The sequence below is a fragment of the Micromesistius poutassou genome (genome assembly GCF_964030765.1).
Source record: "Micromesistius poutassou genome assembly, chromosome: 19".
In the NCBI taxonomy this organism is placed as follows: domain Eukaryota; kingdom Metazoa; phylum Chordata; class Actinopteri; order Gadiformes; family Gadidae; genus Micromesistius; species Micromesistius poutassou.
The window spans coordinates 5,064,342-5,089,534 of NC_140289.1; the positions used below are offsets into that span (position 1 = coordinate 5,064,342).

Here is a 25,193-nt window from a genome sequence, read left to right on the forward strand (position 1 = left end):
ATAGGGGTAATGAAGAGGGTCACGCCTGGATCAAAGCGCTTATGATGAAATGTTGATGTCATCTGGGTGCTCTTTAATTTCTGGCCAAGTTAGATTTATAACATAGGGTTAGCATTGTGTGTGTGCGTGTGTGTGTGCATGTGTGCGTGCAATCGGTGTGTGTGCGTGTGTTTGTGTGTGTGTGTGCGTGCGGTCAAGGTACAACGGGGTCAGGTCGACAAAAAATCCTTCGCCCGAGAAACCGAGTGGAAGGGTCGGAGTCAGATGCTAATCAGCAAGGCAGTGTTTCCCTCCCGTTAGGACCCACCAGCGGGCTCCCCTTCCCCTGCAGTTGGCGCGTGAACGCAAGGCCCCCAGCCAGGGGCCCCAAACATCCTGACCAAGAGAGGCTTTTTTCCCTTATCAGCCAGGAAACACAGCTCCTCCGCCACATCCTCTTTACAAGCAGCGCGACTCAACCATTCCCAAAAAAATACCAGGAAGAAGCCGCCAGACTCCTGGATTTGTCAAAAGCCCCACGAATTCCTTTTTATCGAAACAGGAAGAAAGAAAAATGTAACGCGGACCCAGAGAAAGAGAGGGGCGAGGGCAGGGCGTAGAAATAAGTGTCAACATGCAAACAAAGTTGTAAAAAAATGAGGCCCGGGGATTTATTTATTTATTTTTTAACGCAGATTACGAAAGGTCTGCATCAGCAAGATAGAAGGTGGGAGTGGGGGCTGGTTCGGTTGGGGCTGGGGGAGGGTGTCGGTCCAACGTGCCTAAGTATGGCATCCAGAATAAGACTCTGGGAAAACAAAGGAGGGTGGAGGCGGGAGGCGGGGGGCGGGGGGGAGGGAGGAGGGGAGGCGAGGGCTGCGCCTGTTCTGTTGCTAATCCTCGTTGCCGGGGACGGAATGAAAGCGAGAGGAGACGGATGGAGAAGGGCGACGATGAAGGGAGGATGAGTGGAAAAGACGGGTGCAGTGCAGGGAGTGGGTGCCAGTAAAGGGCCGCTCACTGTGACATTCTCTGTAAAAACACCCGAAATAGAACGGTTAGTAACGGTGGCACACCTAAATAACGTCACGCACGTGCATAACGGTTGGAGACCAACAGACTCTGCTACAGGAGTCTGTTACTGTTCTGTTTCCTTGAAGGAACCACTGAAAAGCTGTAGTGTAAAAAAATTATACTAATGAGGAAGTGATTTTTGTATTTTACCTTTTGTCTTTATTCTTTATTCTGAATTGCGTTGCTTCATGACAAAACCAGGTGACTTTATCTTCTACTGTTTAATACAGACGAGTGTGAATTAAGAACAAGCCACCGATTAATATTTTGATGGATGCCTTTGTGTCTGGGTGCTGACATTAATCACGTGGGAAGTACATCAAAATAAAAGTGGAACTTTATTTTAAATTAAGTTTCTTTTACAAACCTAAATAAGCATACATTTATAGACATTATTATTTTTTTCCATTGCAAATGGATGTGATTACATAATATTAAGTAGTATAAATGCCTTTTTTTCCTCATTATAGACGATTTTTTGGGGGGTGAAGAATTGCATAAGAAGTGTCCAGCTAATCCCTCACTAAATTACAAACTACTGAGGTAAGACTCCCACAACAAGAGCAGGAAAATCCAGCAACAAACAACCAAACAGAAAGAACTGATTATAGCATTACAGTAAGCATTATGTGGAACATCAAAATACTTAAATACAACATTTTTTTTTTTCAAACAGCATCTTTTACATGCTTCCATGGAAACAGTTAGGATAAGGAAATGTACATTATGTTCATTTTACCAGCAGGTCCTACAGATTGTGGTTCTGATTTTTGAAAGTTTCAAGACAATTGGAAGCGACATGCTTGTAGTGTTCAGTGTGTTCATCCCTGAGGTGTCCACATACGTGTCTCTTTGTACGTTCTCTCATTGTCCTCGGCCTTTCCGTCTCCTCAGCACTCCCCGTGTTGCTCACCCGGGCTCTGATCTTTGGTGTCGGTAGGATGAAGTCGCCCATAGACGGGCCGACTGGAATTTGCATGAAACTTCTCTTACTTCTCCACAAAAGAGAGAATAAGAAGAAGAAGAAGTAGAAGAAGAGGAAGTAGAAGAAGCAGGAGTAGAAGAAGAAGAACGAGACCTGAACAGCAACACTGAAGAGCGACTTCATCCTACCAGCATCCCCCGGCCGGCTGCGTCCTAAACCCCTCCCATTTTCTCAACTGTCCGTCAGCCAGGTCGCACAAGGGGTCGGCGTGGTTACCGCATCGTCAACGACGATCACGAGATCCCGTAGTTGTTGTAGTACGCCGCCGTGGCGTCGGCGAGCACCGATATGAGGCTGGTTTCTGTGACGATGCTGCCGCTACTACTGCTACTACTGCTGCCGCTACCGCCGTTACTGGGACACGCAGCGACCACGGCGGCCGTGGCGACGGAGGACGGCGCCAGCTGAATGTGTCCCGTCACTGTCATGGTGGCACCCCCGTGCTCGGCGTGGAGGAACCCGCCGCCGCTGGCGTTGGAGTTGAGGTACTGGTCGAACTCGTCGCGGTTCACCTCACCCAGCAGCTCCACCTGGCTCAGCTGGTCCAGGGTCTCCAGGTTCCCGCTGTGGGACTCGGGCGGCGGGGACAACTGTCCCAGGTTGTGGTGGTGGTGTTGGAGGGGGTGGTGGTGGAGGTGGTGGAGGTGGGGGTGCCCCTGCTGGTGGGGGTGCCCCTGGTGGTGCAGCTGGGAGAAAGTGGAGGAGGAGGAGGAGGAGGAGGAGGAGGAGGAGGGGGGGGAGGAGGTGGTGGTGTAGTAGGACAACGGGGGTCCGGTGAGCAGGGTGGAACCGCTGCCGCCGCCGCCGCTGGTTTGGGTCATGTGGTGGGGGGGCAGGTGGCTCAGGTGCGGCCCCCCGCAGTGGAACTGGGCCTGGGTGTAGTCGGTGTGGTACGGGGGCGGGCTGCCCATGTGGGAGGAGGGCTGGTTCGGATTCTGCCGCCGGTCATCAGCGCCGGAGGAGGAGGACCCGGGGCGGCCGGGCGCCTGGTAGTACGACAGGGGGAGGTGCTGCTCGTGGTCCATGGCGTCCAGGGGGGACATCTCGGGAGGGGTGGGCAGACCGTAGGGGTAGGTGTCAAAGCTGCTGCTGCTGCTGCTACCGCCCGGGTCTCTGAAGGAGCGGACCCCGGGCAGCACCGAGCCGTGGGTTGGGAAGCCCCCCACGCCGCCGTGAAGACCCCCCTCGTCCTTGTCCTGGTGCGGGTGGCAGAGCACCCGGTGGTCCGGCAGGGCGTTCTGGTCGGGGGCCTGCAGGCCGCTCATCAGGAAGCCGGGGTCCACGCGCTTGCAGATCCTCTTCAGCTGCTTCTTGCGCCGCGGCCGGTACTTGTAGTTGGGGTAGTCCTGCATGTGCTGCACCCGCAGCCGCTCCGCCTCCTCCACGTAGGGCCTCTTCTCCAGCGGGGTCAGGGCCTTCCACGACTTGCCTGCGGGAACACGACAACGTTTAGTTTGCGGTGGACAAAGCGTTATTTTACATCTATCCTGTACGGATGGATGTGATTTTCCTTCTATAATTTTTTTGAATTGTTTATAGATGTGGTCCTCAGCTTCCGCGTTTGTTAGCACCCAGGAGGAGATTTATAAAAAATATTGGAAAAATAAAATATGTTTTATGAGATATGAGATTAGATGCAAGTTAGATGTAAGTGAGTTGTCGTCAATCTCATTTCTTGATCTGTATCATTAAAAACACTGTAAGACTGTTTTAAAGAATGTAGCATTGCAAATGCTATTGCTACTATTCTGCTAATGGTTAGTACCGATTTAATAGGCTATAATGAGCCTTACTTGAATGGTTTTAAAAGCTTTTATCAATATCAATCTCAATTCAATATGTTATTTCTTTTTTCAATTTAACTAATTTGACTTAAGGGCTGCAAATGTGTTTTGAGACCAAATTAGTTATGTTGCAATACACTGTATTAAAAATGACCCAGTGAACTTAAATGATTAGACAGAACCTTTTCCTTTCCCTTTAGGCCTACTTTAAATCTGAATAAGCTCAGTTTTAAATTGTTTAAATGTATCATAATTACTCTTAAGATCTACTTGGTTTTACTTAGGCTTCCATCATAATATCCAATTAAAATGAATCTCCAATTATCAAGGTCCTAACTTTTCAATGTTACTACTTATTATTTGAACAAGGTTACTTTAAGTCCAGTATTAACCAAATGAGGGATGTTCCAATTACTACATGTTGGTTAGAATATGAGAGTACTGTATTTTATGTCTTCATTGTAACTTTTTTGTGTTCACGTTTTGCCCTGATAAAATCAAAACCAAAACCATTAGCCTACATATCAGTGCATATTCCCATTTTTTAAATGTTGCAAAAACATAAAAAACACTCTATATAAAAATGTATGAATATGTCGTTTATTTATTAGGGAATTCGTTTTAATAAATAAGAATTATTTCCCGATAATTGGTAACTTTTTAAAGTTCTTTGATTAAGGCGAGGCCGATTGAGATCCTCAGCGACAGCGACTACAACTTTTTGTCTTCACTTTTATTTTGAAGGTGATTATTATTAGGCTATTTATTGTAATTAAAAGGCCTATTGTTAATTCGTTTGTCCATTTCCTTGATTTTTTTTTTTTTATCTCACCTAACATCTTGCTGAGCTCCGCGTTGTGCAGATCCGGATTCTGGACGGCCAGGCGTTTGCGCTCATCTTTCGCCCACACCATGAAAGCGTTCATAGGCCGTCTGATGCGCGGCTCCGACGCCTTCTCCGCGGGAGTCCTGTTGTGGGCGCCGTGTCCGTCGGCCGCGCCGTCGTCCGCGTCCCCCGCGGAACACTCGAAGGACTCCGGCCACGACGAGTACGCGCTGATCAGGGCAGCCATCTACGCGCGCGCTTGTACCTCAAAGTTAACCACGCGCTCCTTTATCTCACCTCAGTGGAAAAAAAGTATTTATTTCACTTATTCAAGTATCATCCGGGTAAAAAAAAACTAGCAAAAAAAAATCAAGAAACAAACATGGAAGCGCTAAACGAACTGTGATAATGGTGGGTAGAGACTCAAACTAAAGGATGAAGCTGCACTCTCAGGTGTTGGTGCTCTGCTGTCGGGGTTCACACACTGGATGTGGCTGTAGGCTGCGACTCCTCCTCGCGAGTTATGATTCACTTCTTCCTCGTGAATGGGGAAGCGCTTTTTATTTGAGGAGCAGATTCCAAGGAGCAGGCTACCCCCACACCCCCACCCACCCCTACACCCACCCCTACACCCACCCTCCTCGCAGCTCCTCCTTGGTTGCAACTTGAGCTCCGTGAAAGTAGGGAGAGGGGTAAACAAATACTCAGTTTACTTCCAAACAACCCCTCACAACAAAAACAATGCTTCCAATAACACAAACGCATTATTACAACAAATTATTTTTGTCAGTAGGCCTATTAAAGTATGACTTTTTTCTTAGACCTGCCTTTTGTAGAGTTAATGTTTTAATTAGGATTTATCCACTAAATTTCTATTTTGCTTTCTAAAACGTCCATCATTGAGGTTCCATAGCAATCATTGGATAATAAAAATCATAATACAACCAAAACAAATAATAAATCAATAAACCCTTGACTTTGTATTTCATATTACAGTGCTTATTGTAATAACGTGGGAGGATGGCCTTTGGCAGCAACTTGAAGGCAAACTTTGGCTGTAACACAATCTTCCTCACCTGTTTTCCTTCCAACTCACCCAACTCGTTGTGCTGGATACCACAACTGATCCCTGACGTAGTGACGGGAATTAATTTCTCAACACCGGGTGTATGGAGGCGTTAAGGATTTTTAAGTGATATTTTCCAGTTGCAAGTTAAATAAGTTAAACGTCACTTTTTAATAGTTCTAGCCTAGGTCGAAGGGGGGCAAGGAATGTGGGGCGAGGGGTTATTAAATGGCCGATGTTGTCAATAAGTGGTGGCAAGTGATTCGGGGCATTTAAAGCAAAGCCAAGCCATGTGGACGGGAGGAAATCAGTTTCCTTCAGTGGCTGGAGGGGGAGGGGGGAGGGTGCGTGTCAGACTCTGGGGTTCCTGTTGACAGTATCCTCTTGGGCAGTGGCCAAGTGGCGCGCTCACACGTCCACACGCACGCGTGCACACCCACGCAAGCGCGTACACTCACACGCACGCGCGCGCACACACACACACACACACACACACACACACACACACACACACACACACACACACACACACACACACACACACACACACACACACACACACACAGACTCGCACACAAAGTTTGGGTCTAAACTTTAAAAAACAAACAACAAAAAAAACAACTAAAGTTTGGGGTTTCAGAGGGCACAATGCAGGTGCAACAGCTATAGGATAATTACACGAATAGCAACGGGGTAAAACAATAACACAGAAACAACAAATAATATAATAAATGCTCAAATCTATATAGGCCTACAGTCATAGCATCACAACCAGTTCCTCGATCGAAAGAGTCGTACGGAAGTGGATTGTGTGTTGAATGTCATAAAATAAAGTAGCGCTATAGCCCTCTTTACCACCAATCCCGGCAGCGAGGTGTCAGCCTCATGATCTGTGGACGGGGACTTTTACCCCCACAGGAAGAGGATACACGGCACCTGAAACTACAGATTGCCCATGGCGGACACGTCCGTGATGTATAGGACCGTACTTCCTCCTCCTCCTCCTTCTCTGTCACGGGCACAACATGCACGCGTGATGCATTGGTGTGTCTGAGTGGAGCGCGTGCAATCGTGACAACCACAAAACCATCCTGCAGGGAAGCACTACTGTCGAGCATCATGAACGTGCACTGCAGCGTGACTCTGGATTTTTAAGTAGGCTGAGTGGATCGAATATGACTAGCCTAGGCTACTAGGGCAGTGGTTTTTTGGCCCGTGACCCCATGTCTAGAAGTGAAACTGTTTGCGGTTACATCTTTGGGGTTACATCTTTGGAACACTGGGAGAACTACACAGTTCCCTCTGTCTCAAAAAAGCCCAGAACAACACAACAACACAACAGTCACTCCATGTTTGAACTGTTGCCCTCAGGCAGATGGTACAGATCACTTAACTAAGTAACTAGTAACACTAGTATTTTAAATTGTATATTTTTTTATAGACTCTTAAATGTTGCACTGACTAGAGAGCACTTTCGTTGTAGGTATTTAGAATTTCGTTGTAGGCCTACATGTGACAATGACAAATAAAGACCTATTCTATTCTATTTGTGCATCTGCTTCCACACAAAGTTTTTAGCTTATCAGCATCTGCACCCCGAGTGTGGTCTCGACCCCAAGGTTGGGAACAACTAAACTAGGAACTTTAGGATTAGGCCTAATACGTATTAGAAAGGTTGTATGACTAATGGGAATATTTGGTTTAAACTGCATGTGAAAGCATCACTCAGCCATTAGAGGAATGCGACAATGCTCCCATGTGAAGTGGCGGGAAATGTTTGGCGGTTTCGGAGGATGAGTCATCATTTTTCATAAACCCTTCAGTTCATATTTTGATTTCCAGACGAAAACATTTGAATTAAAATGCAGTGATAAAGAAATAACAATCAAGACTTAATAATAAACTAAATAAATAAAATTAGTTTTTCGAAACAAAATTTGAATGTCACCAATGTATAGCCTACTAGGTTTCTTTTAAATATAGGCCTACTAATGTTAGCAAAATATCCACAGCCATGTAAATTAATGTTTTTAATTAAGACCTAATTATGTAAGCCCAAATTGTATAATTAGATTTTTTTGTATGGGCAATATTGTGACCTAAATATACCAATTCCTAATATTCTGTTTAGACAGTGTTGGTTTCCTTTTTCCTCCTGACTCACGACAGCAACTCTCACATCAAAACAAGAGCAGCTTGTTATAGATCAAATTAGTTGGCAGACAGGATAGACTCGTCATTTACCATGTATGCATCCATCTGTACATCTTTTTTTTTGTATCAGTACTATACTCATGTGCAATCACACATACAGAATTATTTTTGCATTGTAAGGGCAACTGTGTTTCCTGGTCGACCAAAGCTTTCAATTTCCGTCTAGGGCAGAATATAATTATGATTGTGTGCTTAAATGTATGCAAAATAAACAGCAGAATATTTAACCTAGGCCTACTTGGCTATAGTTTACAGTAGAAATAACCAAACAGAAATAAGATTCATTTTGACTTTGATTTAATCACACAGGGCCTGACTCATAAGAAGGAAGTTTGTTTTCCCAAGGGAGATTCAAGGAAAACAGGTATTCCACCATTTCATAGATGACCAAAGTGATCAAGAGTGTCATTGTTTGATGTGTTGGAGAAGTTCAGGTCACGCAAGCAGTCTTCCTGAAGAACAAAGCATTGCAAGAATGAAACCTTTGAACAATAAAATTAACAACTGCATCCACATGGTAAGCTTAAGGAATGCAATTACCAGTTAATACCAAGTCATTTCCATCATCATCACTTGTAAAAGTTTTAATAGACAAAAGGAGCAATGACTTTCAAGGAAGATTTCAGTCAATTGATTGAATGTTGCCCGTGAACAATTTTAGTAAAACCACTGCTGCAGTGGTGCTGCCCTGTAGCAAACTGCCCAAGACAGATGCTGTGCTATACCCAGGAGAATATACATATCTACATCCGTAACACAATACTAGCATAGCGAGTAATGTCCATAAAAACGGATACAATTACATTGAGGGTATTTTATAAAAAGGATCATGATGTGCTGGTTCATGCCTTTGCCGTCAGCTGTATAAAAGCACCCCAGAGAAGACCCATTGAAGTACTCAATGTGACTGTAGGTTGAAGCTGAAGAATCGTTTCAGTGGAACTTTATTCTTGTTTCTTTTTATCTTTTTTGGATTTCCTCTCCGGCACTACTACTATCTCCTCTTCTGCCACTTCACTGTCCATCTGCTTTCTGTGTTTCCTCTTCTTCTTCGTGTTTGTAGTGTTGGACTGGGCCGTTTGATCCTCCGTGGCGTGTCCATCCTCTAGATTTGATTCAATACAAAGTTCCTCCGCTTTCTTCTTTTTCTTGCTGGGGTTCTCCTCTGTGACGATGGAGTCGTCTGGATCCACTTCCTCTACCTCCGCCGCTTTCCTCTTGTTCTTCTTCTTCTTTTTCTTAGTTTTCTCCAGACAGACCTGCTCCTGGTTTGCCTCTTCTTCCACATCGGCGGACGCGACCAACACCTCAGGCTCCTCAACCTCCACATCAGAAACCTCCCTCTCCTTATTTTTCTTTTTCTTCTTCCTCTTCTTCTTGGGCTCCTCTTCATCATTGTTCTGGGTGGTGTGGCTGATGTCAACGGGCTCTGGCGTTGTGGTGGTGCTGGGGGGATCCGGATCCGAGGTCTCAGTGGCGACTACTGAGGCTAACGAGTAGACTGGGTCCTGGGCCTGGCCTCGGGACCCCTTTAGCCGAGCCATCCTCTGGGCAAAGTACTCCTGCATGGTGAGTGTGCTGGTCACCGTCTTGGTGATCCCCTCCACATCCAGATCAGGCTGAGGCCCAGCAGAGATGGGCTTCTCCTCCTCCTCCTCCTTTACCTCCATCTTCACCTCCTTCTCCCCGAGGGAGTCACAGCCATTGTTCTCCTAGAGATAGAAACAGATATTAAGGAGAGGATGGTGTCAGGGTTTCAGACATTATTTTGCACCCCGGTTAAAAATAGACTCCCACAACCTGGAGGGGGGGTTTTGTCAATCACCACACAGAAGCAAACGCTCATTTGTTTGAAGACAATGTAGGTGTAAATTGATGCGTTGATGGCCCCATTACAAAGGCAACAAGACAAAGAAAAGGTCACCTTTTAAAGCAGCGCTTCACTCGTCATGTTAGGATTTGTCGGCTGACACAGAAGTACCCTAATGGGCCTGATCTTTTGAGAGCATGTTGAGTACATGCGTTACCAGCTTCATCAACCGCCTTCCTCCCTCTGCAACAGTTAGATGTCAATCAAGTACGAGCTCCAGTCGAAACAGGTTTTTCCACTGGTAACCCTACCAGGGATTAAGATCAGTTATTAAACTAGTTCTAATATTTCAACCAGTTGAAAAAATAAATAAAAGGAAAGGTTGTGATTTTATTGGAAGCGGTGAGGGTATGACCTTGCAACTTTCAGTTTGATCGTGAACAATTTGGACAAATCAAAGAGAAATCCCTGCTTCCGCTTGAGTCGCCCAAGCAGATCTAGTACAGCTCCTATGAGCCATCTACCTGGCTTCAGGGGACAGTTTACAACGTTTACTGGAAGGCAGCGGCACTCATTCACTTTCCTCCCGCTTAACTATCCAGGAGAGTCATGGGAATGGAGTCAACCTGGCCAAAAACACATCTCTCATTCTCTTGAGTTTAACCTATAGCGTGTTAAAAACAGGCCACGACAGTCACTACTGTGACCGTTCGGTCTGAGCCTTTTGTCAAAGCATATCGGTGGGCCATTCGTCTTCATTTTCCTAATGGCCTACTCAATGCATAATGATTTGCTCTGAAGAATACCCAGCCACCTCTGGAGAATTACACTAAACAATGCCACGACTCTCGCTGTGCATTTAACGCAGATGGAAATGTGGATTGCATATATTTTTTTTCCTTCTCACGGCCCCTACAGATTAAAGATATATGTGAGACGGGGTGTTTTCCCTCCTGTGTTGGCTTTTATGCTTCTACATCCAGATTACACTGGTTTGCCCCCGGACCGTGATCGATAACAACAGGTTAATGCACAGGCAGATGAAACAGTGAGTATGTAGATGGATTGAACCTGGGGGAAAGCCAATTTCCACAAGCAGTATGTAATCCAAATATATCTAGAACGGTAGTTTAGCAAGCCCCCAGGGAATAAAATAAAGTATAACAACAGCGATAAAAGGCGTTTCATTCACAATTTAAAACATGATTGAGAAAAAATAATAATAATTGTAATCATTGTTGATGTCAACTGTTGGCATCAGTTGGGCTCCAACCAGTTATATTTACAAACATAAAAGCCAGCTTGATTACGAACCAATAGTGGCAGATGATCCAAATAGCACTCAAGTTATACCATTTTTGCAACCTCAGACTTCACCTGGAATTAGTCTCAACTTCCAACAAGAGGGGCCCTTTAGGTGAGATGCCATTAAACAAAACTTTCTAACTTCCAAGAGGAAAAAAATCTATATTCCCGGTTACTGCACAATGGTGTCCTCTCTGCTTGGGAGACCGGGGATGGGTCTTCGTAACGCTGACAGCATTGAACAACATGTGGGATTTAGGACGGTGGCTTGGGGCTACTTTCCCACTGCCTGTGAAATTACTCTCAAGAGAGGGAGAGGTGGTGGATGAGAGAGTGGCAAAGAGGAGAGGAGCAGAAAATGAGAGGAGATGGTAGGAGAGGGATGCACAGGAAGACCTCCCCCTTGACCAGGGCTAGTGGCTGGAACTTCGTGTCTGAGGTGGGGGATTTCATCCTTTCACTGCCTGGGGAAGCCCATTAGACCGGTCTCTGATATGACAGAGAAAAAGTGCTGTGCTGAGCAAAAGGCTGGACACAGATCGACATATATATATTTATCTACAAAACAAGTAAACAAGTTGACACTTCTGTACATTTATTTCAGCATCGGCATTCAAGGATTTCTTCTCCCAGGAAATAATAGTTTTGCATGTCATAATCATATGAACTTATGTTGTTGCAGGCAAATTAAGTAAGTCCATCATTTAAGGCGATGTAATGGATCTGATATTGATGATCCTTAAAACAAAAACTGCAGAAATGTATGCATTTCATCATGTTGTATTGTTAACCTACAAACCCTGCATATATTGATAACTTTCCTGATAAACATCAACTTTCTTAAGTTAATTAACTTAAGTTAAAGATCAACCATCATAGGACATTTATAGTCGAACAAACAAAAAATTGCACAAATGCAACTGGTATGATTGTATACAGATTAAAAAAGTAAGGCAACTTTTAAGGGAGAGCGTGTGTATAATTTCTACGGCTGAAGATTAACAGAGAAGGCAGCACTACCCAGGGAAGGTTGAGGAGTGGGAGGGAGGCTGGAAAATGCACCTTGAGTCAACCATTCCTCCTCCACCTCCTCCTCCTCCTATTCTCCCTCCCCACCACCCAGGCCCAGCACCCCAGGAAGAGGATGCGTTCAGTGCACTGTGTGCAGCGCTGAGATAAGACTCCTTCGGCAGAGGAACGGCCTGGCTATCGGGCCCTTCCTGCTCCACTCTTCCCTGGTGGGGGCCGGGGTTGGGCAGGGAACACAGGGAGGGCCCATAGAGGGTCCCACAGAAAAGAGGAGGCTGGGAAGGCATTCAACAGGCCGCCTCCATCAATACACTCCAGTTGCATCTCTCCCCTCCATTAATGTGGCCAACAGAGGCTCTCTGCGTGCCCTGGTGCCAAGACACTGGGGCCAGGAGGAGAGCATTCACAAGGTTCACTAGAGTGCATGTGGAACTTTGCTCCAGAAAAGAGCATCCACAAGGATAGCAGTTATTACAAAAGGTTCTCACTATGGTTTGCAAGTTATGCAGACTAAGAGTGAGGAAACGATTTCGTGTCAAATTCTTAAGACTGCTTTTTTTCCAGAATGATCAATATTTTCAATAAATAAAAATAAAGGATTTGCAAGGATGTTTATAAAAAATATGATATATTTGTCCCAGAATATTAGTTTCTTCTTTTTTTTTTTTTTAATGGTAATTTATACCCCACCACACATCCAGTGGCATTGAAAATAAAAATTATAATTACACGCTTGCGATTTGACAGAATGTTACCGAATAGCAAGAGATTGCAACCGTAGTGAGATATAATGATCAAACTAAATAAACACATACTTCTTTAAAAACGATATATGAAATATGAACCGTTAAATGCGTCACGGCTCGCCCATGTTCGACCCGTGTTCGTTAGTATTTGACAAAAACTGCCGCTACCAATTCATCTCTCGGAGAAAGAAATGCTTATCTGCGGTACCCTCCGTTTTTCCCCAATACCATCCGGCCAATATTGGAGGGTTCCTCTAATTGTGTGAACGGGTCCTCATTGTCCTGCCATAATAATAAATTTGGCGATAGCAAAAGTCTATGGATCAGGCCTGAATTACCCAGTTTTCTCTCCCTGATGAGCTGCAGGAGTCCACTAGCCCATCCTTCATGAGCCTGACGTGGGTGGACAGCAAAAAACAGGTGGATACTCCTTGCTTATTCAGAGTAATTACATATGGGGTCTGGTTCCATCAATTACAAGGGAGGGGGGGCGACAAAACAATTTTTGGGGGGGCAAAATAATATTTTAACAGGAAAACATTTCCAAAAAAACACAGTAGATCCAAATGCCACACATGGAACATTGTCTACCACAATACTTTGGTGTAGGACAGGCTCTTAAACTAATATGCTTACGAAAAGAAAAAAACTCAGGTGCAGGAACGTTTATCATAACAAATGAAGATGGTATTATGCATGCAGTGTGACTGCCTTACGCATATGTTTTGCATTGAATGCGTTTGTAGTCAGAACCCACCGCCAGTGCGCCAACCCCCTACACCACCCAAAAATGGAGGACATTGCAATTATTTAGCGGCCGTAGTGATTAATTAGATTAAAAAGTCAGTGATTAAATGGTTCTCGGTGGCCGTAAACAGCCGAGGGCGCTGGAAATCTTCAGGCAGTTAGCGTCACAAGGCGGTAATTACCCTAGCCCCATGCATTACTGCTAAAGCCTGTAACTAAGAGACAGACATAGTTTTTTACGCCACACTAATCTGTAAGTGTCAGCGAGCTGGCAGGGCCTAGAGGGAGCCATGCACACTGCAACCAGATAGACGGGTGGAAGGTGGGTTGGAGGAGTGGCAAACTGTGTCGCCTTGGCGGGTGCCTTTTGTTTTTTGGCGGTAGGCACGATACCTCGTCAACAGGCGTATGTTTTGTGAAACGTGTTTGCTTGAGGCCATTAGATGTTATCCGAGAGGGAGTCAAGACCCGCTGTTTTCTTGACATTCCGCCGTTTCATCATGAGCGCGTTGGGACATTTAAAAATGGGTTGGCCACGTAGACGTGGTCCCCGACCTCAACCGACTGTCTTAAAATAACACATTTTAAGGACAATTGTGCAAAAATGAATTTCCTGTTTTGGGTATATCAAAACATTACAGAATAAATAAAAGTAACTCGGAAACTATAGTGAAAATACAAAAAAAAATTTTTTGAGTATGTTATGAACAGCCTATTAATCTAATGATTCCAACAACTAAAAAATCCAACTTGGATTTAAAAGGCAACTCCTGAACCAGAAGAGGCTGGAAGCTGTACCGCAACATCCCGGTCCCCTCTTCACTTTTGTGTACAGTCGTCGTTCCCAAACTCTTGAGATCTGGGTAACCAAAGCACTGTAGAGTCGCTTTTATACAAATAAAAAATATATTAAATACACTGGGCTCCTGCGTTGTCAGCACAAGTTTCCTCTGTCTCCGCCCACCAACTCCCCGGCGCCTCGCAGACACATCTGCCAAATGCCAGAGCCCCTATCATGCCCGGGCCCTGGCCCATATTCCTTAGGACGGCGGTGTCAAGGGACCCCCCCTGACGTGTGATCCTTCATGTGGACGAGGCGTGGGCAGGGAAGCGGACGCAACAGGTGCCAGCCGAGGAGGCTTGGTTCTTGGCCCTTTGTGCCTGAGCAGGAGTGGGAGTGGGAGAGGCCACGGGGTCAGACTGACCCCAGGAGCAGGGGGCGCTACCACCGCCTCAGTGGTGTGCTGCAGACATCAAAACAAGCCTGCCAGCAATAAATCGCACGGGGTCCTTTTTTTTTTTTCCACCGCTTCGTTAATATTCGTCTAAGGTTTGATGATTAAAAGCCGCTATGAACCGCAAGGCTGTCTGTTATCAGTGTTTTGACTGAAGAATGAATGACACACACACACACACACACACACACACTTAATATGATTAATGTGGTTATATTGTCTACAGAGCTAATTGGAATCCATTTTAATGAAGGGGTGCTTTAAATGTTCCTTTAAATGTTCCTTCTACCCCAAAAATACCCTGATGTATTTGACAGATAATTGATTGGGGTCGAATAATAGTTTAAATATAAATTACATTTGTGTCCTTTGTTGTTCAATCTTTTTTGGCAAGATTCAAAATGATCCAAAGTTGACATTAAAGACCATATATATCTCAATTATCTGACAGTGCATGCGGATGCACAGGCAGACACAAAAACGGCGACAAAAATACAAACCCACAGGCTTGTGTTTCCACCCTTCACGCACGCTTGTGGCTTTAAAAAAATGACTAACTTTGGTTGATGTATGAATCGGCGGGGAGTCTATTTATCAGCGGGCCCTCTGCGGTCGCCCGGTTGGGTCCCTCAAGTCACCGGCCGCGTCGCTCCCCTTTGACTGATTAATTAGCCAATCAGAGGACATTTTTCACTGGGCGGCAGGATGGTTTATTTCAGCTAATGCCGGGCTTTCCAGCGCCGGCCCGCTGGAGCCTCGTCGGCTCTTTCGGCCTGCCTGAGTGGCCGGGCAGAGGGGCAAGGGAGATAAATCAAGCCGGGCTGGCCCTCCCTGTGGCTCCCCTAACTAAACCCCCAGAGGGGGGCAGAGAGGAGCCGTGCTGAAGGGGTAGGCGGTGGGGAGGTGAGAGAGAGAGAGAGGGGGACACGGGGACGGCCAGGGGCAGTGCTCGCCCGCCGATAAGCCCAGGGAGCACCAGAGGCTGCCAGAGCGCCATCGCTCTGGAAGTGGCCAGGGCTGTTTGATATCTCAGCAGAGCGGGCCCCGTCATTTGTCTTGCGGTGAGTAATTGTGCCGAGGGGCCGGCGGAGGAGGCGGGGCGAGGGGGGAGCGCGCGCGGGCGTGGGACGCGTGATGGATGGCGGAGAGGGGTGCAGACGGACAGGTGCTCCAACACGAGGAGATAACGCGCGCTGGCCAGCCGGGGTGCATAATGGCGCCACTGTTATTGATGGTTACGATTGTTTTTGCTTTATATTTTCCACGCCAAAAGGCAATGGGATTATTTGACTTGGATACAAATATTGGTCCCGAACAAATGCATTTGATTCATTACAATTAAAATTGTAATATTAAGCGATAGAAAGACCCTTCAAGAGTTTAAGCCCATGTTGCAGAAAGCGAAGGGGCACGCAAACTAAATGAGGATAAGGGCTCTGGGCTCCAAGGGATTGGACATGGTAATGAAACTCATCAACCCTGGCGTGTTTGTCTCAAGAGGTGTCCCCCACACCGAGGAGGGGGGAGGGAATGTCAGGGAGTTTATAAATACACACACACATGAGGGTCCGTCTGGTTTACAGAGTGTGTTGTGTTCAGTGATAAGGGGTTAGCAGGAAGCGCATCTCCACAGAGGAAGGATAACGTGCGTGTGCGTGTGTGTGTGTGTGTGTGTGTGTGTGTGTGTGTGTCCACAGTAATTCATGTAGCGTTTAAGGTTTACCTACATTTCTGATAGATGGAAGGAGACGGTGAAAGTCTAACTTGATACAGTAATGACTTGGTACAGTACATACCAAAAAAAAAAACAGAATCTGTTGCCGTTTCAGTTATTGGTCAGCATCTTCACCTGCACCCAGAACACTTGGGTGTTTCTAGGGCCAACACGTAATGTCTTGTGGGACGCTATTGTCACCGTGTCCCGTGTTCGATACGGTCAATTGTGTCACATCTGGCTCAGCAACAAGCCCATAACCAAACGATTATGGGGAAAACAAGCGCCATGCACAGCCTTTTGTTTCCAATGGCGATCAGTGGGGAGGTGGCGGCCATTGTGATGCCGGAGCAAGGGCCCCGTCCGGGGGATAGGCAGAAGGCTGCTTCTTGCAATTTATGGATTTCAAATGCAAATGTCTTCAATATTCATGATGAAAGATGCCTACAACCGATTCCTGAGTGTCTGCTTGTCCTGAAGCCGTGTTTGATGTTTTTTTGTCAATAAAGATTTCTTGTGGCCAATATAAAATTCATAATTTTGAAAGATTATAGCTACATATTGATTTATTAAAAAAATCATATTTTCAATATTATTAGAATAGCTGTTGATAGTCATAGAATAATCTTCAAGTCAGTCACATACAAATATATTAGTATACCATTATAGTCGGTCTTGGATAAGGGTTTAAGGATAAGGTATTTAACAGCTCAGGTGTTCTACCTATGCCTAAACAAACTGTTGCCACCCTTCTACCAATACCAACAGAGTTTCTTAATCACTGTAGTTATGCGTCCGTGTGGAAGGTAGCCACGGTTACGACCTGTAATTAACCTGCAATTAATTGAGTCATTGTCATAAAAAAACATTAAGGGTAACTACCAATCCACTAATTGGCTCAATCATCCATTGGCATGAAATCCATGTCCCTAATCCACCCAAGACATGTTTGAAATACACCGGTCACCTTAGCACCAATCGGCAAAGAGGTGAAGTTGGGAAAGACCATGAAGTAACACTGAAGATTAAAAAAAAAAAAAGCATTAAAATAAAACTTTCCTTTTTGCAATCGTCATCATTCGAGATTTCTGCAAACCTCATCCCGATTCCTGTAATGGTGCCCTTCGGTGTGGAGGTGACCGCTCCGAGACAAGAAGCAAGGAGCGGCAGGAAGGAGTGTGCAGGAGAGGAGCAGGGGGCGAGGGTGCAAATCCCTTAACTGGATTTAGCTGGCTTTACTGCAGGCAGCGGCCTGCTGGCGGTGTCAAAGCAGCAAGCCATGACACGGCTAATCTAAGCCCGCAGGCCGCGGAGGGGCAGGGCCTGGCAGAAGCCACGGGGGTCATGTGACACTGGGGTGGCTGATGGGAGGCATTAGCCGTGGTTATCCTTAATTAGCCGAAGGGTGGCAGGTAAGCCTGTGCCACAGCAGCATAGCCAAAGAAGCACCGCAGTGTCCACTAGACACCGACTGGCCAGAGAGGGGCCCAGGGGGTCGGCGGTACTGGTTGAGGTTATGACCGCCATTTTGAGTATCCAAGTATCCATGTAGCCAGTGCGACCAAATAGAGAATCTTCATGAGAACTTACTTGCCATGTAAATTAGTTAATAAGGTTCAGTAGGAAAAACACAGATCTGTTGGATGTGCATGCAGCGGGTTTTATTGTGAGTACAGTGATCTTACCTCCTCTTTGATTGCGGCGCCGGCATGTTTAGCCCTCCTGCCAAAAATACAGTTGAGGTCCGTTTTACTGCGGCTGGACAGGTCCTTCCCTAATGGGGTAAAAAGTAAACACGGTCCAAGAAATGCATACAGTATGAATGATAATGATAAATACACTGATATACAATATTGTGTTTACCTTTAAATTACTTCACATAAAGTTGCTAATCAAAAGGAACCACTCGAGTCACTAATGTGGTATCTAAATCATCAAAGCCTCCTCCTGAGTTCAATGATTAGGCCAGCTCTTATGCTTATGTCACCAAGCACTCATTGCAAAATAGAGGCAGTGCTAGATCCAACTAATATCAGGTAAGGTCATTTTTACTGTTGCTGCTCCGAAGTTACTTGGATGCGTTGCCTCATGTGCTGAAAGTCCAACGGAACTAGAACAAGGGGCTTTTGAAAACAAAGGCCTAGGTGACAGCATATGACCAATGAAAGCAGATAAAAGATTGTCACTGACACCATAACATAGACACCATTAACCCTAAACTCTAACCTAATATATATGGGGGGGTGAATTCTGTTGTTAGGACATAAAATACCGGATCCTAACAAAAAAAAGAAATTATTTTCAAGGACACTTTAACACAGACTTCATCCAACATACAAAGCGAAAATCAATCATCAAATCGCTGAGCTTCGGAAACGTGGATAACATCTGACAGTGTTTTTAACTTGGGCCAAGTGTGCTGAAATAGATGGTGGGGTGGGAATGAAGGGTGGTGGGTGGGGGGTTCTTGAAGTGAAGAAAGGCCGGCGTTGCATAGTTTACTCTTCGCTTTGGGGATAAAACGGCAAAGAAAAATAAACTAACAACAGGGCCTCCGATGCCACGCCCACATACTCCAGTTTTTCAAGTCGGGCCTCAAAGACTGCTGGGGAGCTCCGTCATCTGTCTCAGGCCTGGGCCCTGTGCGTACAGCTGCATCCTCTTCCTCCAGCAGGGCCCAGATAACATTAGGTTATTTATTGCTTTTAAACCTCTATCTCCCCTCCTCGTCGCTTTCAAAGTGACTGCACAAGCAGGTCTCAGGAGCAAAAGCCAAGCAGTTATGCTCACTAAAACAAACACTCCATAGGGGAAGGTGGCTGCAGTGCAGGAGGCCTATTGATCCCTGGTCGAAGGTAGTCGCTATGCCTAATATGACCTTTTTAAATGTTTGGCTCAGGAAGTACCTGTCAAAATGCTGAAGCTTAAGCTTTCAGGTGAAAGTGCAGGGCAACAATGTGGGGATAGAAAAAGGCAGCCGAGCCTCATTCGGTTCCTGTTGAATATGCCAATGTGGCCGAACGCCATCAGGCAGGATATGGGCTGGGGCATTGCAAACGTGCAACAACGGGCGCCGTTACCAAATACCTGCTGGTTTTCAAGGTCACAGTTGAGATGGCAACGGTTGCCAGTGCAGACAGCTACTGAAACAAGATTAGCGATTCCCAGTAACGTGCGACTGAGAAATCACCTCATCAATTATCATAATCGTAATAATGTATGAGTAATAATGACCTCAATGTAGTGTGAAAGCCCATCAGTCCACAGACACAATTTCAGAATAAAGTTTTTTTTTTTTTTTTTTTTTTAATCTCAGATCATTCACAGCACAGGGCTATGTTGTCATGGAAACCCACCACTCTCAAAAATACACGTGTGGCATGGGTTTGTTTATTGTGGGAGCTGAAAGAGTTAAAGTCCTTAAACTGATTTACTGTTCAACTTCCTCTGGGAGTAGCCAGATTGCTTATCCAAAGCCAAATAGGATAGTGGACAAGTGTGTCTCGTCTTTTTTTTTTTTTAGCTTTGGGCATTTGCAACAATACACACTGTGGCTATTTAAATGTGCATGTGGGAAGGCTACATATGATCAACAGAGGTCACCATAAGATCCATGTTTCATGTATGGCTGCTGTCTGAATACACAGACAGCACCAATGCCATGTTGTCCCATTTCATTTGAACCACTGTCTTTGATAAAACAATGCCCCCTTATGACTTAATCTGCAAACACTGCTGCTGAAACTAATGACTGGAGTGAGGTTACATTTTGCATACTGCCAACTGAGAGGTGACAGATATATAGGGCAATTAAGATTGGTTTACTGGTTTACACTCTGGCCCTGGAGGGGAGACTTCGGTGCCTTCCTCCAAAAACAAAGTCCATCAATCCTCAATGCTGGCAATGAGAGCCGGCCTGAACACGATCAATGTAGAGGAGGAAAGTGTGAAGGCATGGAGCGACTTACATTTAACCAAGAAGTAGAGGATGTGAATAAATGTCATCGCACATGGGGAACTAGACAAGTGGCGCACCACCGTCAACTCAGTGAGCTCATGTAAAGAGCTTAGCAACTGTAAAACCATTACGAAGCCTTGGCCTGGAAACGGCCGGACTCGGGGCGTAGAGATTGGACGCATGCAAGGCGTGTGGCAGGCGGGGGTTGCCTAGCAACTCTTTGGTTAGATAAGGTTAAGAGAACTGGATAGCTCTGCAACTGCCCCCCTGCTGTTGTGACACGACCAAACAGCAGTTCACCTTTCTCACATTCAGTTAATCCTGTCGCTGTACCGGGGCGGCTTATGCAGGCCAGCCCACTTAAAAAGTGGAGAAGATGCTCATATTTCAAATTGGCGGTTTGTTGTAATCGTCATGGGGAACCGCGTCTTTCATGTTGCGTGGAAACGTGCAAAGCCAGTGAGAGTAACAGAAAACATTTCCAACGTCCACTCGTCGTGACGAGACAGGTTAATCCCAACTGCCAGGGATGGAGATAGAAGATTTAGGAGCCTTGGTAAGATCAAGACCTTCACCAGAAAGGCAGGATGGCTTTACTGAACACAAATTAACCCAAGTACCCTGGTGAAGATAGGTATACACAGAGCTCTCAGACATTTGAACTTTTATCTAAAGCCACTTATAGTTAATGCAGATACATGCATGTTAGGATCAGATAGGGGTTAGGCGTCTTGTGCAAGGAAGCCTAAAGATTATTCTACGCTAGGCTTAAAGTTGACCGAAGTTATGTTGCCATTCAAGTTGTCAGAATTTATATTGAAAGGATAGTCAATGACCGAAGAATGGAGACGCAGGTGGGCTGTAAGGGACCAGGATTACCCTACCACTAATCTAGTGGTTTAGTGGTCTATCCCACATTTAACCATTTGGTATGAGTGCTCGCTCACTATCAAGGGGAGGGACAGAGACCTAAGTGTTGACTGGACGGGTTGTCTGATAGGTCCCACAGCCACTAGAAGGCGTTTTTCGGGGGGCAAAAGTAAATGGACATTCCAGATGCCCCAAACAGGAAACAGGAAGTTGCTACTAATGACGTAAGGAAGAAAGATTTTCCAGGTGAGGTTATGGTTTGGACGTTTGTGTTTTTCCCCAACCCATCGACATTTGAGTGTCGATGATGATTGCAGTTACAGATGACTATATGGATATACAGTATAGTGTATTTTTTTTTTTTTAAAGATTCCTTACTGAAAAATATCCGGTACAACGTATCGTACAATTGTGTTGAATTGTCTGTATTTCCCACCAATTAATGAACGGAAGTTTTCCGACAAAATAAGGCATGATACTTGGCATTAATTGCATTTCTTTTTAGACCACGCTTTCCCATTGCCATCAGTGTGCTGAGTCTGACCTTGAGCAACAGGGCTTGACTTCCTGATGTGTAGAGGTGTAATAAAAGTAGAGAGGAGATATATTTATAACTTGCTCTCTTCCCCCCCTTAAGGTTGACCCTAGCACCTGACCCAGCGCTGGCTGATAAGACCGCTGCGGCCCAGGTCCATGTCTCTGACCCATCCAAGGACTCAGGACATGGGGCCCGAAACAGACTAGAGGAAAACCTGTGCATGTGCGTGAAAAGGATGAATTTTGAAATTTGAACAAAAACTAATCTCAACTAATGTCTTTTTTTTTGGACTTACTTTTCATTTTAGTTTTCATTTAAAATAAGCTTTATCCAAAGCGAAATAGACACAGCTTTAGCAGCAAGTCATCTTGCAGCAGCTTTCGGGCACTCGGGAATCAAACCCAGAGCCTTTTGGATGGGACTTGCCCTAACTACTACACTATCCAGCTCCCTGTTTAAAATGACAAAGTGAGTTAAGTATACCCGAGACAGCATGGACATTTGTCACCAAGCCACACACGCAGGGAGGGAACATACCTTTAGTGAACTTCATGTAGTGAACCCTCTTTCTGGAGGTCTTGGACTTTTCCTCCAGGCTGAAACTCTTCTGTTCCTCCGATGGCGTTTCTGTATAGAAGCATAACAAGCCAGAAACTGCTTACTATGTATTGAGTCATGTTGTATTCAAGCCTCCAATGCTTTTTTATATCTCAATATATACAGATACTGTAGCACCGTCTTGGACACATCAATATAGTCATGTCTGGAGCCTTAAACTTAGCTTTAGGAGTTGCAGTATAGTGCCCTCTAATGGGGAATATAAAGTCCTCATGTAGGCTATGCAGTAACACACAAAAAAAACATTTTACTCAATGTATCGAGCATAAATGTTGAAATACTAGGGACCACAATTGTCCAAATCTGTTATAAATATGCACAGCACTATTTAGCTGTGTAGTCACTCAGCTGCCATTGAAATCTACATATTTTAATTGAGATGCAAATACTAAAAACCTGGGGTCAGTAGAAGGGAACCGAGTGCCTTGTCGTAGAGTATATTTAAAATATATTACAAATGTATTTTAACATGACTGCACAGTAGGTCTTGGCACATTATTCCATATGGAGTGTTTACTTACTTTTCTCATTGGGTTGACTGTGGCAATTGTTTAGGTCTGCAAGAAGTTGATTAAAATCATCTTGGTGGGCAATCCAATTGTCCTGTAATGAGTCACATTTCATCAAACAAATCCAGAAAGGAGACAAATTGTCTTCATAAAACACACAGCCCACAAGTGGTCACAACTTGCCCTTGTGACATATCAAAATAATATGATTTCTGTATCTTATCTTCATGTCAACGTGAACAGTTAGCAAAATGTCTATGTACAAACCTCATAGCTTGCGTTGGTTCCAAGACCCAGGTTGTTATTTTTCACTTTTACTTTGATGTGTTCTGTGGAGCCCTGCTGGCTTCTACCCAGACCCTGTTTCGAAGGAATAGATACAGCCGCAATTATTAGTCGTTCAAATTAAGAAAAGACACTCTAAGAAATGACACACTAGGTCAGAAAATAAAGCCATATTGTCATTTGCAACTAGTAATCAACCATACCTTGCCCTTGGACCAGCCCATCCGCTCCAGCATTTTCTGACCAAACTTGCTGTCATCTTTACTCCAGGCACTGTTTCTGGGATCTATTGACCACTTTTGTTTTCTACGGGCTAAAGGGTAAACATAACATATCACCTTATCAATAGTTCATTTTGTGATTATTACTTGGTGGTTGTGTATAGTTTAAACACAATTGTGATAACAAGGTAAGTAAGAACATGTCACAACAATGGTAAACGTCTGTTGAAAACGTTAGCGGTTAGCTTGGTGTATATTGTAAATGACAACTCGTTCTGCCATTCTAAAGGCAATATTTCCAAAATAGATAATGTTAAATTGAACGTCAACATATCAGACGGATAATTTGCGTTATTGTTGGTACAGATCGGATATATTAGTAAAAAAGTGTCAGGAAAACACTCACGCTCGGCAAGCATGGACATCCTCGGGGTCTTTAGACACGTGGACGGAAGCAGCGTGGGTGTCTCTCAACATGCCTGAACACAAAGCAGCTATGCGGTCCTTATTCTAATTTTCTTTTCAAAGATATCATCAGTGCACATCCCCAGAATTTCATGTTGGGATATCTTTAATTGAAAAGGAATAATTCATGTTTGGTGCAAACGTTTATGTTTACCCTGGAATACTGATCATGAAAAAACAAAACAAATATATTAACATGTATTAACTCTAATGACCAAACGAGGGCGCCAAAGCCATATAGTTTGTAAAAGTTTGGGGTAGGCCTACTTTTACTTTTCCCCATGGATGTATGGGTTTTTCCAGGTCATATTGGTGTCTTTTGGAAACGTCGTGTTATCAATTGTTTAAATGATTTCCTATCTCAAAACAGCTGTGCCGTACATATGATATTAATGAACGAGTGTTCAATCCTATTTCTTAACCAAACGTGATCATCTTGTTATAAGCGCTAACCGAGGCGTGGCTTAAGGTTATGCAACTCGTTGCAGGTGGACGCTCATGCTCTACGTGTACCATGCTTGTGACACGTAACACTTATCTATATATTTTTAGAACGCTAAATCGAGAACCAACATTACATGCGTATGCTACTGGGAAGAAGAGCAACATTAGATAGCAGGAACTGATTAATGATTAATTATTCCGAAATAACTCGGTATGACAAATAAAAAAAATAAACTTGTTTTATTTATATTTTTTTCTACAAGTTTTTTTTTTTTTTAAGAAATATTTCTAAGTCTACATCGTTGTTACATATTAATGTGGGGCTTGCAGTGGGGATAAAAAAGCAGAGCGGGAAAGCTGGAAGATTTCCACTCATTATAATATCCAGTATTTTTCATTAAGACAAAAGCAGTTGCAGTCATCTTCCAGTATTTCCTTCTGCCAGTGCTCTTGTAGATACTGGGCGAACACCGATCCAATCCAATTACAAGTAGGCTTTAGTCCAAGGTGGCGTCGCTCCCACTGTCTCTCTGCGGCAAGCTTGTCTGTCTATATTCAGGCCAATATTGAATGAAAGAACGTGGTCCAAAAACCCACACTATCCCACAAACCCACAGTCTCTCAGGAGCGAACACATGCCAAATTTGAATTATTTGGATGCGCATGGGCTTCTTGTGGGGATGACTACAATCCTGTCTGGTGCTATCCGTCTGAGTTCATCTGTTGAACGGGTGTTCACTCACTCCCTTGCTACATTGGATTTCATCCTTG

At 44.7% G+C, this 25,193-nt stretch overlaps 2 protein-coding genes across 2 annotated transcripts; both read right to left on the reverse strand.

Annotated features, from left to right (window-relative positions):
• Positions 1 to 1,406: 1,406 nt before the first annotated feature.
• Positions 1,407 to 5,160, reverse strand: sox7 (SRY-box transcription factor 7). The gene is made up of 2 exons (XM_084484124.1): positions 4,655 to 5,160; positions 1,407 to 3,467 (listed from the first exon to the last, which is right to left on the reverse strand). Exons 1-2 carry the CDS (start codon positions 4,893 to 4,895, stop codon positions 2,272 to 2,274), a joined length of 1,437 nt encoding a protein of 478 aa, XP_084340250.1. The 5' UTR covers positions 4,896 to 5,160; the 3' UTR covers positions 1,407 to 2,271.
• Positions 5,161 to 8,208: 3,048 nt separating this feature from the next.
• Positions 8,209 to 23,960, reverse strand: pinx1 (PIN2 (TERF1) interacting telomerase inhibitor 1). The gene is made up of 7 exons (XM_084483557.1): positions 23,920 to 23,960; positions 23,496 to 23,605; positions 23,275 to 23,367; positions 23,020 to 23,101; positions 22,418 to 22,507; positions 18,200 to 18,288; positions 8,209 to 9,640 (listed from the first exon to the last, which is right to left on the reverse strand). The coding sequence occupies exons 1-7, from the start codon at positions 23,936 to 23,938 to the stop codon at positions 8,873 to 8,875; spliced, it is 1,251 nt and encodes a 416-aa protein (XP_084339683.1). The 5' UTR covers positions 23,939 to 23,960; the 3' UTR covers positions 8,209 to 8,872.
• Between the last annotated feature and the right edge of the window lie 1,233 nt (positions 23,961 to 25,193).